The 18,904-nt window shown below is 37.3% G+C and overlaps 3 protein-coding genes across 3 annotated transcripts; all 3 read left to right on the top strand.

Moving 5' to 3' along the window:
- The first annotated feature begins 5,216 nt into the window (after nt 1-5,216).
- LOC137710401 (nucleotide pyrophosphatase/phosphodiesterase) lies at nt 5,217-10,794 on the top strand. Its single transcript, XM_068449408.2, has 12 exons — nt 5,217-5,492; nt 5,616-5,707; nt 6,989-7,052; nt 7,154-7,276; nt 7,364-7,456; nt 7,567-7,696; nt 8,687-8,768; nt 8,852-8,984; nt 9,129-9,334; nt 9,421-9,546; nt 9,653-9,962; nt 10,344-10,794. Exons 1-12 carry the CDS (start codon nt 5,286-5,288, stop codon nt 10,647-10,649), a joined length of 1,872 nt encoding a protein of 623 aa, XP_068305509.2. The 5' UTR covers nt 5,217-5,285; the 3' UTR covers nt 10,650-10,794.
- A 545-nt stretch (nt 10,795-11,339) lies between these two features.
- On the top strand, nt 11,340-15,695 carry LOC137710344 (putative inactive purple acid phosphatase 27). The gene is made up of 12 exons (XM_068449297.2): nt 11,340-11,826; nt 12,393-12,484; nt 12,636-12,705; nt 12,808-12,930; nt 13,042-13,134; nt 13,338-13,467; nt 13,614-13,695; nt 13,797-13,929; nt 14,237-14,442; nt 14,544-14,669; nt 14,793-15,102; nt 15,224-15,695. Exons 1-12 carry the CDS (start codon nt 11,641-11,643, stop codon nt 15,527-15,529), a joined length of 1,857 nt encoding a protein of 618 aa, XP_068305398.2. The 5' UTR covers nt 11,340-11,640; the 3' UTR covers nt 15,530-15,695.
- Nucleotides 15,696-16,136: 441 nt separating this feature from the next.
- Nucleotides 16,137-18,056, top strand: LOC137711722 (uncharacterized). The gene is made up of 5 exons (XM_068450980.2): nt 16,137-16,430; nt 16,559-16,729; nt 16,845-16,934; nt 17,058-17,177; nt 17,301-18,056. Exons 1-5 carry the CDS (start codon nt 16,257-16,259, stop codon nt 17,343-17,345), a joined length of 600 nt encoding a protein of 199 aa, XP_068307081.1. The 5' UTR covers nt 16,137-16,256; the 3' UTR covers nt 17,346-18,056.
- The last annotated feature ends 848 nt before the right edge of the window (nt 18,057-18,904 follow it).

Below are 18,904 nucleotides of genomic sequence, written 5' to 3'. Positions count from 1 at the left end.
AAAATGTAAGAAAAAGTTTCAAAGCAAATTAAAAGTAAAGGCATATAATTTCTTTTCAATCAAACAATATCGTTAGTGAATTAGGTAGTTAAATGTTAAGGAGAAAGAAAATCGATAGAGATCAAATTCATACCAAAGTGCTTAAACATTATTACTTTCCGTCATTGCCGTAAAGCGTCACCTGCAACTACAAGCAAAGGCATATATGCATTAGTACTAAATGGGACACAAAGAAAGGTCATCACTAGTCAAAGATAGGAAAAGAGTTCACTAATTATGGTTTTGTTTGTCATTAGTTGATGTAAAGGGGACTAGGATTCTCTCCCTTCCTCTTTCCATCCCTTTCTATCCCCTCCTTTCACATTCTCTATTTTGTCTTTCTCTTTCTATAAAAAATTAATATAAGATGTTAACATGGTTTGACCGTGACTGTTCAAATAAGAAGGGAGAGAAGGAGGGAAAAAAAAGAGGAGCGAATCTTACTCCCTGTAAAGGTATTCTCCCCACGAGTGTGTGTCGATATTTTAAGTAATAAATAGGTGTAGGATAATGTTTCGTTAAATTATGAATTGTCCCTACAGTCAAACACAATTTTAAAACATTGTCGACCAGAAGAGATTTGGATTTTGGAGGTGGGAAGGGGATCCTCTGCGGATCCCTTCCACCAAGTTCACTCATCCAGACCTTTGAAATTTGATCAAACGACTAAAGTTATTATAACTTTTAAAGGGGTTATCTGTTTGTAGCCATTTGATCAAATTTCAAAAGCCTGAATGGGTGAACTTGGTGGACTTAGTGAAAGAGATTTTGAGGTGATCCATGCAAACAAAAATAGAGTATTATTATAATTACACAACCTTAATCCAAAGGGATATTCATTTTTTGGTAAAAGTGGGGACTGATTGTGGGGCCCTTATACATCGAACTTCAAGAATTTAGATTGTCTATTATTTAAGTCTTCATTCAGATATCATCTTTGCAAAAAAAATCAATTCAATCCAAAATCATTTACTCATTTGATTGCCCTTATGAAATTTCAATGTTTATTGGAACATAACGTTCGTCAATTTCTTTGAACTAAATTAGGTGCCTCAAACATTTTCGATTTGGCTAATATTTTGCAAGGATGATATATAAATTGCAATTTGAAATATAGACGGTTCAGATCGTTGAAGTTTGATGTGGGGTGAGCTCCACAACTAGTCTCTATTTTTACCAAAAAATGGGAATACCTTTGAATAAGGGGCCTAATTATAATTATTGTAAGTGGGGATTTGCTTTAGTGAGTAGGGATTTCTTTTCCAATTCTTACTTTTCGAGGTCAAACTATCTTCTTTTCTTTTGGGATGTAATATTCATACACTTCTTTTTACTTATCACATATCCTTTTAATTTTTTATTGTTAGATCAGATGAATTGAAGAAAATCAAATTACACAACTAACAAAAAGTATGTAAGAAGTAAAAACGAGTATGTGAATTGCACAACCCTCTCTTTATATCTAGTTTAGATTAGTCGTATCACTTATAAATATTTAATCTTTAATGGTAGAATGGTAAAATGAAAGAAACCCAGGAAAGAGAAAAAGGAAAACAAAAGAACCTAAATGCTTAGATTGGGTAATGAGGAGGCAAAGGCACTAAAGAGGGGAAAATGACATACCCTGATCTTGAATGTCCACTAAGATTCCGAATCGAGCTGTGCTGGTCGACACTGGAATCACATCTCGGCCCGAGCCCCCACTACATCCCTGGCTCGACTCTACCGTAGCACAATATTGTCCGCTTTGGGCCCCGACCACGCCCTCACGGTTTTGTTTTTGGAATCACGCCCTCACGGTTTTGTTTCTGGAAACTCACACAAGAACTTCCCAGTGGGTCACCCATCATAGGATTATTATCGCACGCTACTCGTTTAACTTCGGAGTTCCAACAAAACCCGAAATTAGTGAGCTCCCAAAAGATCTCGTGCTAAGTAGAGATGAGAATATACATATAAGGCTTACAAGATCCACTCCTCTGGGCGATGTGGGATGTTACAATCCACCCCCCTAAGGGCCCCGACGTCCTCGTCGGCACACGTGGCCAGGGATTGACTCTGATACTAAATTTGTCACATCCTGACCTGGGCTCCATGTGAGTTCCCATAAACAAAATCGTGAGGGCGTGGTGGGGGTCCAAAACGGACAATATCATGTTACGGTGGAGTCGAGCCTGAGTTGTAATGAAGACCTGTGCCAGGATGTGACAGGAAAGGGCGTGGGCAAAAATCTTAGCTAAAGTTGAAGATAAACAGAGCATTTGTAATTAATTGAAACCTTGAAGTCTGTTGCAATAGAGGTAGAGAGAGAAAGATGCAGATTGTGAAGCAAAGACAAAGAGATTGACTGCAAGCCTCACAGGTAGCTCAACAGCATAATCGCCACCGGGGTGTGGCTAGGCTTGGGGCGGTGGGTGAGTGTGGCAGATGGCGAATTGGGCTGGGGTGATATGGCTGGTATGGTTTTTGCTTTTCAATTTAAATTTTAATTCATTACAAAACAAAATTATTTTACTCGGTTTTTAATTGTTTTTTTAACTTTAAAAAAGATTTTTTTGCCACATCAGCGATTTAACAAAAAAATTTGACGAATTTAGACAGTAGGGACTACATTGATGTGTGGTAGTCAAATTCAAGGACGAAATTTATTGATTTTGAAAATAAAGGACTACGATAGTGAGTTGGGTCAATTTCAAGAAATATTTATGATAAAAACCCAGAAAATAAACTTCATAGCCAAAACCCAAAACAGCATCAAACATAAATGTAGCAAAAGAAGCCATAAAAAGTAACAAAAAGTTTCAAAGCAAATTAAAAGTAAAGGCATAGAATTTCTTTTTAATCAAACAATGTCGCTAGTAAATTAGATAGTTAAATGTTAAGAAGACAGAAAATCAATAAAGATTAAATTTGTACCAAAGTACTTAAACATTATTACTTTCCATCATTACCGTACAACGTCACTTGCAACTACAGGCAAAGGCATATATGCATTTGTACTAAATGGGACACAAAGAAAGGTTATCGCTAATCAAAGATAGGAAAAGAGTTCACTAATTATGGTTTTGTTTGTCCTAGTTGCTCCCCCGAGGGTGTGTCGATGTTTTAAGTAATAAATAGGTGTAGGATAATGTTTCATTCAATTATGAACTGTCCCTACAATCGAACACAATTTTAAAACATTGTCAACCATAAGAGATTTGGATTTTGGAGGTGATCAATGCAAACAAAAATAGAGTATTATTATAATTACACAGCCTTAATCCAAAGGGATATTCATTTTTTGGTAACAGTGGGGACTAATTGTGGGGCCCTTATACATCGAAAACTATTTACTCATTTGATTGCCCTGATGAAATTTCAATGTTTATTAGAACATAACGTTTGTCAATTTCTTTGAACTAAATTAGATGCCTCAAACATTTTCGATTTAGCTAATATTTTGCAAGGATGATTTATAAAGTGTAACTTAAAAAATACACGGTTCGAATCGTTAAAATTTGACGTAATTTGGATTTCACAATTAGTCCCATTTTTACCAAAAAAAATAGGGATCCCTTTGATTATAATGGAAACTTAACGAAAGCTTCCGGTACTGTTCATTTTAATAAAAAACTATATTTTTACACTAAAAAGTCAATCATGGTACTATTCACTTTACTCTATATTTTATCCTTATTATTAAAACTCAAAATTTTCAAATCATTTTCATTAGTTTTCTTTATAATTATTGTAAGTGGTGGATTTGCTTTAGTGAGTAGGGATTTCTTTTCCAATTCTTACTTTTTGAGTTCAAACTGTCTTCTTTTCTTTTGGGGTGTAATATCTACCCACGTCTTTTTATTTCTCACATATTCTTTTAATTTTCAGTTGTTAGATCGGATGAATTGAAGAAAATCAAATAACATAATTAATAAAAAGTGTGTAAGAAATTTAAAAAAAAAATAAGAAAAAGTGTTTGAATAGGACATCCCTTTTTTTATATCTAGCGTAGATTAGTCGTATCACTTATAAAAACGTGTCAGTATTAAATAACTATTGTCATGTCTATTGACTTGAAATGTGTTGGAATGGATATCAACTATCATGGGATGAGAGATGATTTTTACACATTTTTTTAAGCTGCTTTTACAAGTTTTTATTTAAGTATTATCGCTAATTTTCGTTTGATTTATTTAACATGATAATTATAAATAATAAAAGCGTATAAGTTACAAATTTTTTTTTTGAAAATCACCTCTCTTAACCTGTTTCGCTTCCCAACTTATGTTTGCTAACATATGATATTGGTAGCATTACGATTCTTTGCTATCCTTGCATTTACTTCATACCAAAAAAAAAAAAATTTATGTAGCTCTCAGCCTCTCAATCTCATATATGTAAACACGTAAACTAATACTTAAAAAACTAAAAATTAGATTGAGTAGGTAAGAAAGTTTGACCATGTTCTAATTTTGCAGTCAAGGAATCTCATGACTTTTTATTTTTCAAAAAAGAGAAACGCTAAGAAGGCAAAGTGAAACTCTTCTTTGCCATCTTACAATTTAACATTAGTTTTCATACTGTTATTATAAAATATTGTGTTAAAACATGAAATAACAGAATGTTCGTAAACAATTATACTTTTTAGAGACTTTTCTTGCCATTTCATTTCAACAAAAAAACATATCATATGTGCCCTAAATTCTCACGTGGTAGTATTGTAGTATTGCAGACTTATAGGGGATGCGGATCCTCTTCGGATTCTCTTTGTGGAAATTCTAGGGATTCTCATATCATAACTGTTCATAGTACATCGTGCGGTCAGTTTTTGTTAAATACTATTTGTGTTTAATTTTAAATAAATAAATTTAAAATGATTTATAATACGATGTAAGATAACGATTATAATTATATAATGTTGCATGTCCGTTCCTCCAAATCTACTTGGAGTAACAGACATGCAACATTTCGACATCTCAGTCAAATACTTTTCTTTGTCCTTTCTTCTTCTGGTATATTCCTTTATGGCATCCAATGAAACCGGCCGACGAAAAAGACAATAATAATAAATAAATATTATCTACAAGATCAAGCCAATAATCACTGCATCAAAGTCTAAAAAAAAAATAGTTCTCACAAAAAAAAAAAAAAAAAAAAGACTAAAAAAATTAATTAGTGCTTAAACCTGGTCTGAAGTTGTACATAAATATGGCTTGGGACGTATCAGTGTTAGGCAAATTTAGGTTTGACCACTTTTAACAGAGATGGAGAGCTTCTTCAGCTTCTTGTCTCTGAAAGCCACGTTCTTATTGATTTTCTTAGTGAATTTCTCAGAAGGTCATAAACATTACAGGAACAAGGAGGGAGGTGATGGAGTGCAACCACTTTCCAAGATTTTAATCCACAAAACCGTGAACGCGATTCACGAAAAGGCTTCCGTTCATGCGTCCCCTCTAGTTCTCGGCACCACGGTAACGTCATCAACTACAATTTTGTATCATATTTGTTCGTCAAATTGATAAATATGCGGTACAAACACAGTTATGTTCGGAAAATTAATATAATGATGTTTTTGCTTCATTTTCTGTTTTCAGGGGAAGGATTATGAATGGGTAACTGTGAATGTTGTTGGTCCTAATCCTTCTGCTAATGACTGGTTGGGAGTCTTTTCTCCAGCAAAATTCAAGTAATGTGCAATTTTTCCACTCTCTAATTATTAAGAATGCTGATATCTTCCTGCCTTTGTCTTATTTTCCCACCCGTATTTTAATAAAAAGTTTATTTTCAAGTTTACCTTTGAACAAAATGACGAATAAGGACAAAGAAGTTGTTCAAAATGCAATCTTTGATTTTTGAGTAATGTTATTCGTACTATGTTTTTATATCACATTTCTATACCATCTTAGGTGGCATCTAATGTGGACAGCCACATCATTTGAAAAATTTGTAAAACCCAAGGAAATGATGAAGAAAGACTCCTCATATACCACAATTATCATTTAATTAACTAGTTTCTCTTAATTATTAGCTTATTAAATAATAAACTAAATTTAAAAATCTGATTAATTCAAATGATGTGGCTGTCCACATCAAATGCCACCTAAGTTGTTTGGATAGCGCTAAACACATGTTCCAGCAAATGATAGTTAAAAAAATGTGTACTTAGAATGCGATGATTTCTGCACTTTCCTTGAGAATGAGGCTTTGGGCTTGTTTGAAAAAATGAAGATCAGGAGGTTGCCGTCAAGTTGCCTTGTGTTGTAAGGGGTTGGGTGGTAGTTGGGTTGAGTGTTTTTTTTAGTTTATTTCTTTCAATTTTTGCAAAATATTAGAATATGTAAAGGACATTTTAGGAATATAGGTGGGTGGAGAAATAGTGTTTTAATTTTTTTAAAGCGTGGTAATATAAGGTGAGGTGGGAAAATAGGATTCTGAGGTGGGCCTAGTAACTCTCATTATTAATCAAGTTCATTTCAGCCCTTGGATTTTTTATAGGGTTGAGATTAAAAATGTCATTTGAGTTCAATATGCTTGGGTTTTTGCTCTTCTTAATGATCTTCCACTTTCTAATATTTTGGCTCTTTAATTCAAGGACACAAATGAGCTTCCCTCTTCTTACTTGTTTGATTCATACATGCAGCAAATTATTCAATTTTTCTTTGATTCAAGGACACAAATTACGTGCACATATTTCTTCATTTTTCTTTTTATTTTTTTTTTAATTTTTAAGAAGAGGGAGAGAGTTTGAAACTATTATAATAATTTAAGGTAAATGAAAGTTTTGAACCCAAAACGTACAGGTAGAAACCCAACATCCTGTTTAGTGGGAAATCGGGCCGCATGCACTTCATTGTTCTTTGATATTTTACTGCATAATCTTCTTTACTTCCACTGCATATGTTTAAATAAAGCTTCTAGGTTAATTAGTTAATTAATTAATTAAACAAGTCAAATTATATAATTGCAGTGCATCAACTTGTCCATTCACAGAAGATTACTATGAGCCATATCTATGCACAGCTCCTATCAAGGTAAATATGTTGTTACTTGGCGTTGTTGCACTTCAAAATGCTCGAGCTATTTGTCTCACTGAACTCTGAACTCAAATCTTGTCACTTCTCATTTCTTGCAGTACAAATACGCGAACCACTCCAATGCCAATTACAACAAGACAGGCAAAAACACTTTGTATTTCCGATTGATCAATCAACGCGCGGATTTCGCATTTGCATTGTTCTCCGGCGGGCTGTCAAGCGTGAGTCCATCCGTCGCACACTTCTCTTTTTGCACTTCAACTGTTGTTGATTGATTCTGAGCATATGATATTTTTCGTGCAATGCAGCCGAAATTAGTGTCAATTTCTAATGCTATAGTTTTCGCAAATCCAAAGGCGCCTCTTTACCCTCGTCTTGCTCTAGGGAAGCACTGGGATGAAGTACGTTTATGTTCCCGTCATACTGATAAAGTGCTCCATTTTTTTAAGCTATGTATTATATGTGCCTGTGAAACTGAGTTCATAAGAATGTTTGTTTTATTCTTTTGCAGATGACAGTAACCTGGACAAGCGGCTACGACATCAGTGAAGCTGTACCATTTGTTGAGTGGGGTTTCGCGGGAGAAGCTCAAACTCGATCCCCAGCAGGAACATTGACTTTCCCTCGAGGAAGCATGTGTGGTACGAATCATATGATCAAATCTAATTTCAAGAACAAGTAGGCCAGTCCTGAGAATTTGAGGGCCTTAAGCGAGTTTTCGAAATGAGACCCTAAAATTCTTTGATTTCTGGTTCTTTGTACATTGATATGTATAAAAAATTAATATAAAAAAAAATTTGCTAAATACATAAAAATTCTATTTCCACATCCAATATCATTAAAAATTAATATAAAAAAAGATAAATACACAAACATTACTTAAACATTACACGGCTCATGTTTTTAAACACAGATGTACTAAATGTTTGTAGTCAAAAGTCTAAGCTTGAGAGTGAAGAACAATAAAACTTGATGATCAAGGGAGTAAAGAACAATAAAACTTGATTGATGAGTATAATAAATTCAACAACACCAATTGTTTCTCTTGTGTTTTTTTTCGTCAAATCAACATCACACTAGCAATCAAATACTAAAACAATCCATTGAATAAAAAATTATTGAAAAGCAAAATATAAATTCAAAGTTTTGATTATCTTAAAGTACAATCTTCAAGACCATGTGATAGTTTAAAAATTCGATAGAAATGGAGAGATTGGAAAGTTGAAAGAAAAAAGATTGCAAATGGACTTGAGTTTTATAACTTTATATGCATTTGACCAGATGGATTAGCAGTAAATTTGACAAACAAGAAAATTTTAATGACTAAAAAAGGCATCTCTGTGTTTTGAACTCAATACCCCAAAGAAACAAAAAGCTGAACATTTCCACTATGCCAACAAATGAATTATGATATGTTTTTACTTTTTATATATTTATATGTTATTTACATTACATAAAAATTTTTGGGGTCCCTTCGAAGTGGGGGCCCTAGACGGGTGCCTACTTGGGCTACCATCAGGGCCGGCCTGCGAACAAGGCTAAGTTTCTATATAAGGATTTGTGGAAAGAGAGACACTGAAAAGGAAAAATAAATTGTTGTGGAATGAAATTCTTGTTGTAATAATCTGCAGATGAACCAGCACGAACAGTTGGTTGGCGCGATCCTGGTTTCTTCCATACAAGTTTTTTGAAAAATTTGTGGCCTAATTCAAAGTATGCAGCTTGAAAATCATCACATTCAAGAGAAATTTTTATTTTGTACGTAGTGCTCGAATATTGATTGCCTGTTTCTACAGGTACACTTACAAGCTTGGTCATAGGTTAAACACTGGTTCCTACATCTGGAGCAAGACCTACAATTTTACGTCATCCCCGTATCCAGGACAGGACTCGTTACAGAAGGTTATCATATTCGGTGACATGGGAAAGGTAATTTCAAGAAAACAAAAACTAGCAAATCAAAGCTTGGCGGAGATGTTGAATGGAAAATGAAAATTTCTGCAAATGTATCAGCCTAGATATTTATCTTTATTCGTTGAAGGAAAGTTTCATATGCCCTCGCGCGAATTTCAGGCTGAGCGTGATGGTTCAAATGAATACGCTGATTACCAGCCCGGGGCACTCCTTACCACAGATGCACTGATCAAGGACCTGGATAACATTGACATAGTCTTTCACATTGGGGATATGCCCTATGCCAATGGATACATCTCACAGTGGGACCAGTTTACGTCACAGGTGGAGCCCATTGCATCAGCTGTGCCTTATATGGTTGCAAGGTTTGCATTGCTGCTTGTATCCTGGCTGATGTGTTTTATGTAGAAGTTCACATTTCTGAAACTTACACGATGATTTGCTCCAACAGCGGCAATCACGAACGAGATACACCAAACACCGGAGGCTTCTATGACACAAATGATTCAGGTGGTGAATGTGGTGTGCCGGCTGAGACCATGTTTTTTGTTCCTGCTGAGAACAGAGCTAAGTTCTGGTAAATAAGATCAAATGATTATGTGCCTCGTTATTGTGACTAGTGACGCAAGAAAGATTTTCGAGAAGTAAGAAATGTTCTTTTGTTTGTACCTGAATCTTTACAGGTATCAAACAGACTATGGGATGTTCCACTTCTGCATAGCGGACACTGAGCATGATTGGAGGGAAGGTTCTGAGCAGTACAGATTCATTGAGAAGTGCCTGGCAGCAGCTGACAGGAACAAACAGCCTTGGCTGATATTTGCTGCTCATCGTGTTCTCGGTTATTCCTCCAACTCCTGGTATGGCCAGGAGGGTCAATTTTCAGAGCCTATGGGAAGAGATGACATGCAAAAGCTCTGGCAAAAGTACAAGGTGGACATTGCATTTTATGGCCATGTCCATAACTATGAAAGAATATGCCCCATTTATCAGGTATGTCCTGCAAACCACATTTCTTCTTAACGGACAATAGCGAGTACAATAGAGGATTAGGCGATTAGGCGATTAGAACTACACATCAGGGCCAAGTCATCGGACTACGAGAGTAGCCTACCCTCCCCTCGCTCAAAGCGGTCAGAAGGAAGCTAACCTGGCCTGATACGTCCTGCGAGGATTAGACGACCAGAACTACACATCAGAATCAAGTCATCAGACTTGCTAAAGCAGCCTACCCTCCCCCGGCTGAAAGCAATAGAGAGAACCTATCCCTGAGAGAAAGCTCTCGTCCCTCTAAACACTCACCAGCCAATATTTATTAAGTCCTGCAAAAACAATACTGATTATTCATCGTTTGACGCCGGATTGTTTTTGTAGAATCAATGTGTGAATTCGGAAATCTCTCACTATTCGGGGACGGTGAACGGAACAATCCATGTAGTTGTTGGAGGAGGAGGCAGCCACTTATCGGATTTCAGCACACTGAAGACAGTTTGGAGTGTTTACCAAGATCTCGACTTTGGGTACACGAAACTCACAGCATTCAACCACTCATCACTTCTGTTTGAGTACATGAAGAGCAGTGATGGCAAGGTCTATGATTCCTTCACAATCTCAAGAGATTACAGAGATGTTTTGGCCTGTGTTCATGATGGCTGTGAACCGACCACTTTGGCTACGTAATCAAGTTTCATCTAATCAAGCCGACTTATTAGCTTGGAAAAGAGATTATCCATTAATTAGTGAAGCTAATCAGTTGTGAATGCAAGAAGCAAGCCAGTGAGATTTCTGGTTATTTTCTATCAATGAATCATTCCTATCGTCTTCATGTTTAAGAAGTTTCGCATACTTGTTAAAAATAAAAAAAGTTTTCACATACTGCCAGTGGCGGATTGCCTTAGTGAGTAGGGCGCTCTCGATCAGGAAAGTAAAAGTTATACGGTCAAAGGTTTGTTGTCCTCAATTTGATGTCTACTTCATGTTTAGGAACGTTTTTATACAAATTAAGAAACCAATGTATATGAATTTCAAAAGTATAATAACTATTTTTAATTTGATAAATAGAGTGGGCTAACGTACTAAAGCATCTCGATCAAATTCGTGAAGATCAATGCTAATGAGACTCTATCTAGTTTATGTTCCCTTAATTTTTTTGTGCAATATTTTATAATATTAACACAAAAATTAATATTAAATTAAAAAGTAACAAAAAATCATCATAATATTCGTCATTCATGAAAGACTTAGATGTTTGATCTAAAAGATTTATTAGATTTGGAGTTATTTAAATCTAATTTCCTCTGAGTGTTTATATTCTTACTTACTGGCACGTGTCAAATCAGTTAACCTCAAGTTTGTATAAAATTAAAACTTAAAATAAAATCAGAGAAAATATCAAAATACGGACTCATCAGACGTCTCTCCTTCCCTTCCCCTGCTCTTCTCCGGGAGAGGCCGAGAGAGTCTCACTTGTGGTTTCTGAAAATCCAAGCTGTTTCTCTCTCTAGGTTTCCCTCCCTCTCAAATCCTCCCCCAATTCAAATTGCAATCCAATTTTGTCTCCCAATTGCAAAAACATAACTCCAAGAATTTACCGGGAAAAAAAGAAGAAGAAAAGAGTGAAACTTTGGGTTATATCGAATCTTGTTTTCGTTTTCAAAAACCCAACTCAAAAATGGAGCAAAGTTTTCAACTTTTTGCGATTCTGGTGATTCTGGGTTTGACCAACTTGGGCGGAGCTGCCGCTGGCGGCGGTGGTTTTGGGGAACAGCCGCTTTCCAAGATTGCCATTGAGAAAGCCACCCTCAACCTCTCATGCACTGCCTCCATCAATGCCTCTCCTTTGGTGCTCGGCTTGCAGGTAACAATTTATTTTTACTGTTTTGATTCAATGGCTGACAACGATCATCTGTTAAGTTATTAGCTGCTGCTGCTGCAATGACTTTATAGGAGTCAATGTGAAATAAAGGAAAACAGATTGGCTTTGTGAAAAAAGTGTGGGGTAAAAGTGGATGGTTGAAATTAGCTTGATCATCATTCATCATTTACTTTTGAATTTGATTGCTGCAGTCTCCAATTTCTTACCTTTAATATGTATAATAACCGTTGGGGGCTGTGTGGGCTTGGGCCGTGTTCCCGCCCCCTTGCACCCAAGTTCGTATCCCCTTCCTCGTAGATTATATTAGTTAAGAATATCGCATGTTAAAACAGTTGGGAACAACTGTAACGTAGTTTATTTGGTAGACCATTGGTTGAATAATTAGTCTTTACATTTTGCCTTTTGGATGTATATTGCGTGTAACTGTTGGCGAGTGTGTGGTGACTTTTCAAGGACATGAGTTTTTGCATGACATTCAAGTTTGAGTTCATATGATCTTCATGGAGTTGAAGTGTTGATAATATGTAGTTTGATTCATATGACTGCAGGGTGAGGATACCGAATGGGTAACTGTGAAGCTTGAGAACCATACTCCGACTGGAGATGATTGGGTTGGAGTCTTTTCTCCTGCAAGATTCAAGTAATTTGCCTAAGAACGATTACATAACCTATATTACCACGAATTATCTAGCTATCGATTCAACTTAATCCAACCTTCTGTGCAAAAATGTTTACAAAATCTTTTTTTTTTTATGATTGGAGATTGAAGTAATAATGTTTTGATATGACAGTGCATCGATGTGCCCGCCAGTGAATGCACCAGAAGAACAAACTCCCTATATATGCACTGCCCCTATAAAGGTTTGTGCTTGTAGTTTGCAACTCTGTAATAGTAAATAGCGGATGAAACAATTTCGTTTGAACTTATCTAACCATTGTGATATACGGATGCCTATGTTTCAGTACAAGTATGCAACAGACTCCAATGCAAATTATACAAACACTGGCAAAGCTACTTTGAAGTTTCAGCTTATCAATCAGCGGGCAGATTTCTCGTTCGCATTATTTACAGGCGGGTTATTGAATGTATGAGCATGATTCTTTCGTGTGTTCCCTTGGCTCCTCATATTCTATTTTTGTTTATTAAAGAATCTTTGTCTTTCTTTATGTGACTGATCCAATACTTGAATGCTGCAGCCAAAACTGGTGGCAGTTTCAAACTTCATAACTTTTTCCAATCCCAAAGCACCTGTGTATCCACGCCTTGCTCAAGGGAAATCTTGGAATGAAGTGAGTTTATCCTAATTTACGGTCCCCCATGTGTTTATGTTAAACTTTACTTTAATCCGGACCTTTGGTTATTTGATGCTAATTCTTTTATAAGCATCCGAGAATTTGAAACGTTATGTTATGGTTCGTGTGCCTTTTGGCTGGCTGCAAATTCATATTAACGTATTAATGTTTTTTTTCGAATTTATTTTTTATATTTTCAGATGACAGTAACTTGGACAAGTGGGTACGACATAAATGAAGCTGTTCCATTTGTTGAGTGGGGTATAGAGGGGCAAACCCGAATGCGATCTGGAGCTGGAACATTGACATTTGATCGGAGCATGATGTGTGGTATAATTCATTTTATGTATTCACGACCATCTCACATTTACATGATTTACCGAGACATCTATTTTAATCATAAAATGATTAAAACTGTTATGGTACATTATGGTGTGGTTAGGTCATACTGAGTGTGTTATCGCCTTCATCTTTAGGTGCACCTGCAAAGACAGTTGGATGGCGTGATCCTGGTTTCATACATACAAGTTTCCTGAAGGATTTGTGGCCAAATATCGAGTATGCATATACTGATTTTTTCCCTGTTTGTTGTCTTTTCCTCTAAGAGTGCTGTTAAGTATCGATGATATCTACTTACTGTTGTGGTGATTGTTTATCAGGCAATTCTACAGGATGGGCCATCGTTTATCCAATGGTACAATCATTTGGAGCAAGAAGTACACATTCAGATCATCTCCATATCCTGGACAGGACTCCTTACAGCGTGTCATAATGTTTGGGGACATGGGGAAGGTACTTTCATTTGTAATTATTATTTGCAAATAAAACTAACTGGTAGGCACCCAAAATGATAGAAACACGTGATGTCATTTACATTTTAGTGGAAGATCTAATGAGAGAGATTTTGAGCCACACCATTTACTGGTTACATAGAACTTCCATTTTGTGGTTGCTTGTACATTCCTGCTCGGGATTTTACTTTTTAGGTTTAATCCCCAGCCTTTTTACTGTTCAATGTTGTGTGCTTGTAGGATACAAAAGGAGTGTGATTACATTGACTTTTCGGTGTTTGTTACATGTTTCCTCTATCATCTTTCAGGGGGAGCGCGATGGTTCAAATGAATACAGTAATTACCAGCCTGGTGCCCTGAACACCACCGATCAAATTATCAGGGATTTGAAAAACATTGATATCGTTTTTCATATTGGAGATTTATCGTATGCCAACGGGTACATCTCACAATGGGACCAGTTCACAGCACAGGTGGAGCCCATTGCATCAACTGTGCCATATATGGTTGGCAGGTTAGTGGAATTGTTCATTACATGTTTTCATCAGTTTCAAATGAGATTTAGAAAACTGATTTATGATCTCGGTTGATGAATCTTGAATTGGATTCCTGTAGTGGTAATCATGAACGTGATTGGCCTGATTCGGGGTCCTTTTACGACAAAGTGGATTCTGGTGGAGAATGTGGTGTGCTGGCTGAGACCATGTTCTATGTTCCAGCTGAGAATCGAGCAAAGTTTTGGTAAATTGCATGAGTGCAATTTCTTGTAATTTGAAGTATTTATACCGATATAGAAGTATAGGATGTGTGCATCAGTGTCTTGTGTCCCGCCTACATTCTAATGAGATTTCTATGGATGAACAGGTACAAAACTGACTATGGCATGTTTCGCTTCTGTATAGCTGACACTGAACACGACTGGAGAGAAGGATCAGAGCAGTACAAGTTCATCGAGAATTGCCTTGCAACTGTCGATAGACAGAAACAGCCTTGGTTGATCTTTGCCGCTCATCGGGTGCTTGGCTATTCCTCTGACTATTGGTATGGGCAGGAGGGCTCATTTGAAGAGCCTATGGGAAGGGAAAGCTTGCAGAGACTTTGGCAGAAGTACAAGGTTGACATTGCCTTTTACGGCCATGTCCATAACTATGAAAGATCATGCCCCGTCTACCAGGTATCAATTTCTTCAGCGTGAAAATATCTCACTTTTACTTTCATCAAATAGTTGTCTATGACTTCCATTTCATTTCTTTTTAATCTCTTTGTTTTTCTCACCATCGGGTGCGGTGCTGCAGAGCCAGTGCGTAACTTCAGAAAAATCCCATTATTCCGGCGCTGTGAAAGGAACAATCCATGTTGTCGTTGGTGGCGCAGGGAGCCACTTATCTGATTTCAGCCAAGTGACTCCTAACTGGAGTATTTTCAGAGATTATGACTACGGCTTTGTCAAAATGACGGCATTCAATCACACATCTCTCCTGTTCGAGTACAAGAAAAGCAGCGACGGCAAGGTCTACGATTCCTTCACCATATCAAGGGACTACACAGACGTATTGGCTTGTGTGCACGACAGTTGCGAAGCCACGACCGCTGCGTCCTAGATAATTAGAACCCTTTCTTCCAATTCTTTTCGTCTTTCATGGGGGCAATAGTGTAGCATATTATCTTATTTACTCAACTATTTATTGACAGTTCAATTATGTCACATGAGGAATGTAATTTCCAATTGGGGTATTAATATTATCAAGATCAATTTAGATTAAGAAATTTCACCATGCTTCGTCCTGATTGCATTTTAATTTCTCATTTCTTACTTTTTTATGGTTCTCCTCTATCTTTAAGCGAAAAAATGACGCTTTGAAACGAGGAAGGGTGGAGGCTAAGCGGAGCGTGGAGCTCGGTGTTGCGCTGGGCTTACTCTTTGCGCTGCAGCATGATCTCTCGACGTGTTGGTATGAGATTGAGTGTACAAAAGACCGGCGATCTCAGACCAGCATACACGTCGAGAGATCGCACCATGTTATGGTTGTCGTAAATTGAATTTAAGGAACCGGCGTTCTTCAGAAATTTTAAAACGGCAACGGCTAAAGCAAAAGGCGGCTTTTTTAAATACAAATAATAAGCAGCTAATTAGTAAATGTTCTCAAATTTAGGGGTGTGTCTGTGATTAACTCAAAAACTGCAGGGTCATAATTGCAATACCAGTACAAGCTTCTAACTTAGAACGATAAACGTCACGCCGTTTTGATGCTCGTCTTCCACGGGCGCGAAATCCGCCAATTTCTGGAGTCGAGGAGCTAGGGCATTGATTTCCGAGCTCGACGAGCCATGGAGCACACGCTGTGGAGCCATTTGCCGCTACTGGTCCGGTCCAATTCGAAGGAGTCGGTGGAGTACATTCTTCAGGCGCTTTGGAGGACCCGAAAAACCGGTCTCGACCCGGCCGACCGAGACATAATCCGAGATATGCTTCAGCTCCAGAACGAATCGGACATCGACCCGGTACACTACTCTCACTCTTTCTGCTTTCAATTTCGAATTTTTATGAATTTTGTGCTTTTTATTGGGAATTTGTTGCTGAATTTCATTTGGGTAATTTGTGAAATATTGTTTTGTATTTTGTTGGGCAGCTTTTGGTGTGCCTGCGAATGTTGATTCGGCGATGTGTTTACGATAACGTCAAGAGGGAAGAGATTCAGAAGCTGTTTCCCAGTGAGGTGTTGCCTGAGTTGCAGAGGCTGTTGACGCTTTTGCTGCAGAAGTTTCAGGGAGAATGGCGGCGAGATGCACTCAAAGATCAGGTTAGAGATTCGCGTTGTTCGACATTTGTATGTAAACACATTGATTTACCGGGTAGGAGGACACTAGGCTAATGACATTTTATGTGTGTAATTGTGAACTCAATGGCGTAAATAGGGTGCTTTGCCACGGTTAAAGACAATGACATGGGACATGGCGAATCCTGACGCTGAATTTGCAGTCCCCATGGCTGTGATCAACTTGAAGGTACTGAAAAACTAGCATTGCGTCTAAGTGTGATGTTATTAGCGTATGTGAAAATGCCATAAAGATGTCATTTTAATCTGCTTATTGGTTTTGATTTATAAGTTATAACTGCTCTTTCTGCAGCTACTAAATGATTCGCAGTCCCGCTCAAAAGAATCTGAAGTGAAGTTCGAATTAGCTAATGATACTCTTGAATCAATGCTGAATTCCATGTATTGCATAAGAGACCAGTTCTCTAACACGGTAAGTGTCATGCTTCCGAGATTTGCTTTTTTTCATTCGGTCATATGTTGTCGAGAATGCAAATATTTCTCTGTTTGGTTTTGGGAATCTGATCATGCCTTCTCATCTCCTTCTCACTCTCAGGGTGAGGCATCAAATGACCAGTTATATCATGATGTGAATATATAGAAGATAATCCGTACGCCTCGGATTGGATGGTATGGCTGGTTCTACTGTCTCTGGTGATATCGATTTCGTGACAAAACCCTTGCCAGATTAATTATAAGACGTGAACTTTTTTTAGTTTTTGTGTTGTTTGTGTTGGGAGTCCAATCTAGCATCGGTGACTTACTTTACCACTCCCCAAACTTCAGCAAAACCTTAGGTGCAATTGGGTGTATATTCCCTTGTATGTTTCTCTCTCCTCATGTGATATGTTATGTGGGGAGAGAGATAGGCACGATAGGGTATACACCCGTTGCACCAAAGTTTCTCTCCCAAACTTCAGAGAGGGACTAGTAACCAGTTAGAGTTTTGAAAGCATTTAAAACCAAAGAGTTCCTCTCCAAGTCCAGTGTCCGTTTCTTCACTATGTTAGATTTCAAGGAAAATATTGTTAAAAGGCTTAAGGAATGCTGGTAGTGAACCACAAAAGCATGTCAGATTTGGCTCATACAAGCAACCTTCAAGCTAGGTAGATTTATGGAGTTCGTTAGAAGAAACTCGTAGAGCTCGGTGATTTGTATATTGCTAGCTTAGCTTCATACTCTGATTATTGTAATGCAAATTGAGATAATATGGAACTTTATGGTTCCAATTTTCCTTGTGTATCATGCCGGTTAGGAAACTCCGGTGCATCCCAAACGACTACGGTGACTTGCAATTATTTTCTTTTCTCCAGCTTGGATGAATATTGTTGTGTGAAGGTGCTGAGGATGATTTTTCCCCAAACAAAATTCAGTGCCATTGTACAATTGAAACCTTTATTGGCAGAGAAACTTACATGTCTCGGGTGTTGGAACAGATGTTCCTACAAGTTACAACACTCATCACGTGACGTTCCCATCACTTATTGAGTGTTGTACAAATGTTAGATCACTTGGATGTTGGTGGTTTTTCTTCCTTTTATTGGTTATAAGATATTCATCACTGTTGTCACAAATAATGTTGATATGACCCATGCTGAGGATGTTCCAACCCCACCCCCCCCCCCCCCAAAAAAAAAAAAAATCGGTGCCATTGTATAATTGAAACCTTTATTGGGAGAGACTGACATGTCTTGGGTGTTGGAACTGATGTTCCTACGAGTTACAACGATCATCATGTGACCGTCCCATCACTTGTTGAGTGTCGTACAAATGTTAGATCACTCTGATGTCGGTGGTTTTTCTTCCTTTTATTGGTTATAAGATATTCATCACTGTTGTCACAAATAATGTTGATATGACCCATGTTGAGGATGTTCCACACCCCCTCACCCAAAAAAAAAAAAGTAAAAAAAAAAAAAATCGGTGCCATTGTATAATTGAAACCTTTATTGGGAGAGACTGACATGTCTAGTGTGTTGGAACAGATGTTCCTACGAGTTACAACGCTCATCATGTGACCATCCCATCACTTGTTGAGTAATGTACAAATAATGGATCACTCGGATGTCGGTGATTTTTTTCCCCTTATTGGTTATAAGATATTTATCGCTGTATGTCACAAATAATGTTGATATGACCCATAGATGGGTGTCCCTTTTT

Source organism: Pyrus communis, chromosome 6, assembly GCF_041283825.1.
Source record: "Pyrus communis isolate YQ-2024b chromosome 6, ASM4128382v1, whole genome shotgun sequence".
In the NCBI taxonomy this organism is placed as follows: Eukaryota; Viridiplantae; Streptophyta; class Magnoliopsida; order Rosales; family Rosaceae; genus Pyrus; species Pyrus communis.
The sequence above is the reverse complement of the archived record's forward strand: the minus strand, read 5'-3'. Positions and strand labels throughout refer to the sequence as shown.

Bases quoted from the DNA above. Each gene is read 5' to 3' on its own strand.
- LOC137711722 (XM_068450980.2), top strand. From the start codon at position 16,257: ATGGAGCACACGCTGTGGAGCCATTTGCCGCTACTGGTCCGGTCCAAT. The intron at 16,431-16,558 runs GTACACTACTCT...TTTGTTGGGCAG, and splicing joins ACGAATCGGACATCGACCCG to CTTTTGGTGTGCCTGCGAAT. The intron at 16,730-16,844 runs GTTAGAGATTCG...TGGCGTAAATAG, and splicing joins GAGATGCACTCAAAGATCAG to GGTGCTTTGCCACGGTTAAA.
- LOC137710401 (XM_068449408.2), top strand. From the start codon at position 5,286: ATGGAGAGCTTCTTCAGCTTCTTGTCTCTGAAAGCCACGTTCTTATTG. The intron at 5,708-6,988 runs GTAATGTGCAAT...ATATAATTGCAG, and splicing joins TTTTCTCCAGCAAAATTCAA to TGCATCAACTTGTCCATTCA. The intron at 7,053-7,153 runs GTAAATATGTTG...CATTTCTTGCAG, and splicing joins TATGCACAGCTCCTATCAAG to TACAAATACGCGAACCACTC.
- LOC137710344 (XM_068449297.2), top strand. From the start codon at position 11,641: ATGGAGCAAAGTTTTCAACTTTTTGCGATTCTGGTGATTCTGGGTTTG. The intron at 12,931-13,041 runs GTATGAGCATGA...TGAATGCTGCAG, and splicing joins TTACAGGCGGGTTATTGAAT to CCAAAACTGGTGGCAGTTTC. The intron at 13,468-13,613 runs GTATAATTCATT...CTTCATCTTTAG, and splicing joins TGATCGGAGCATGATGTGTG to GTGCACCTGCAAAGACAGTT.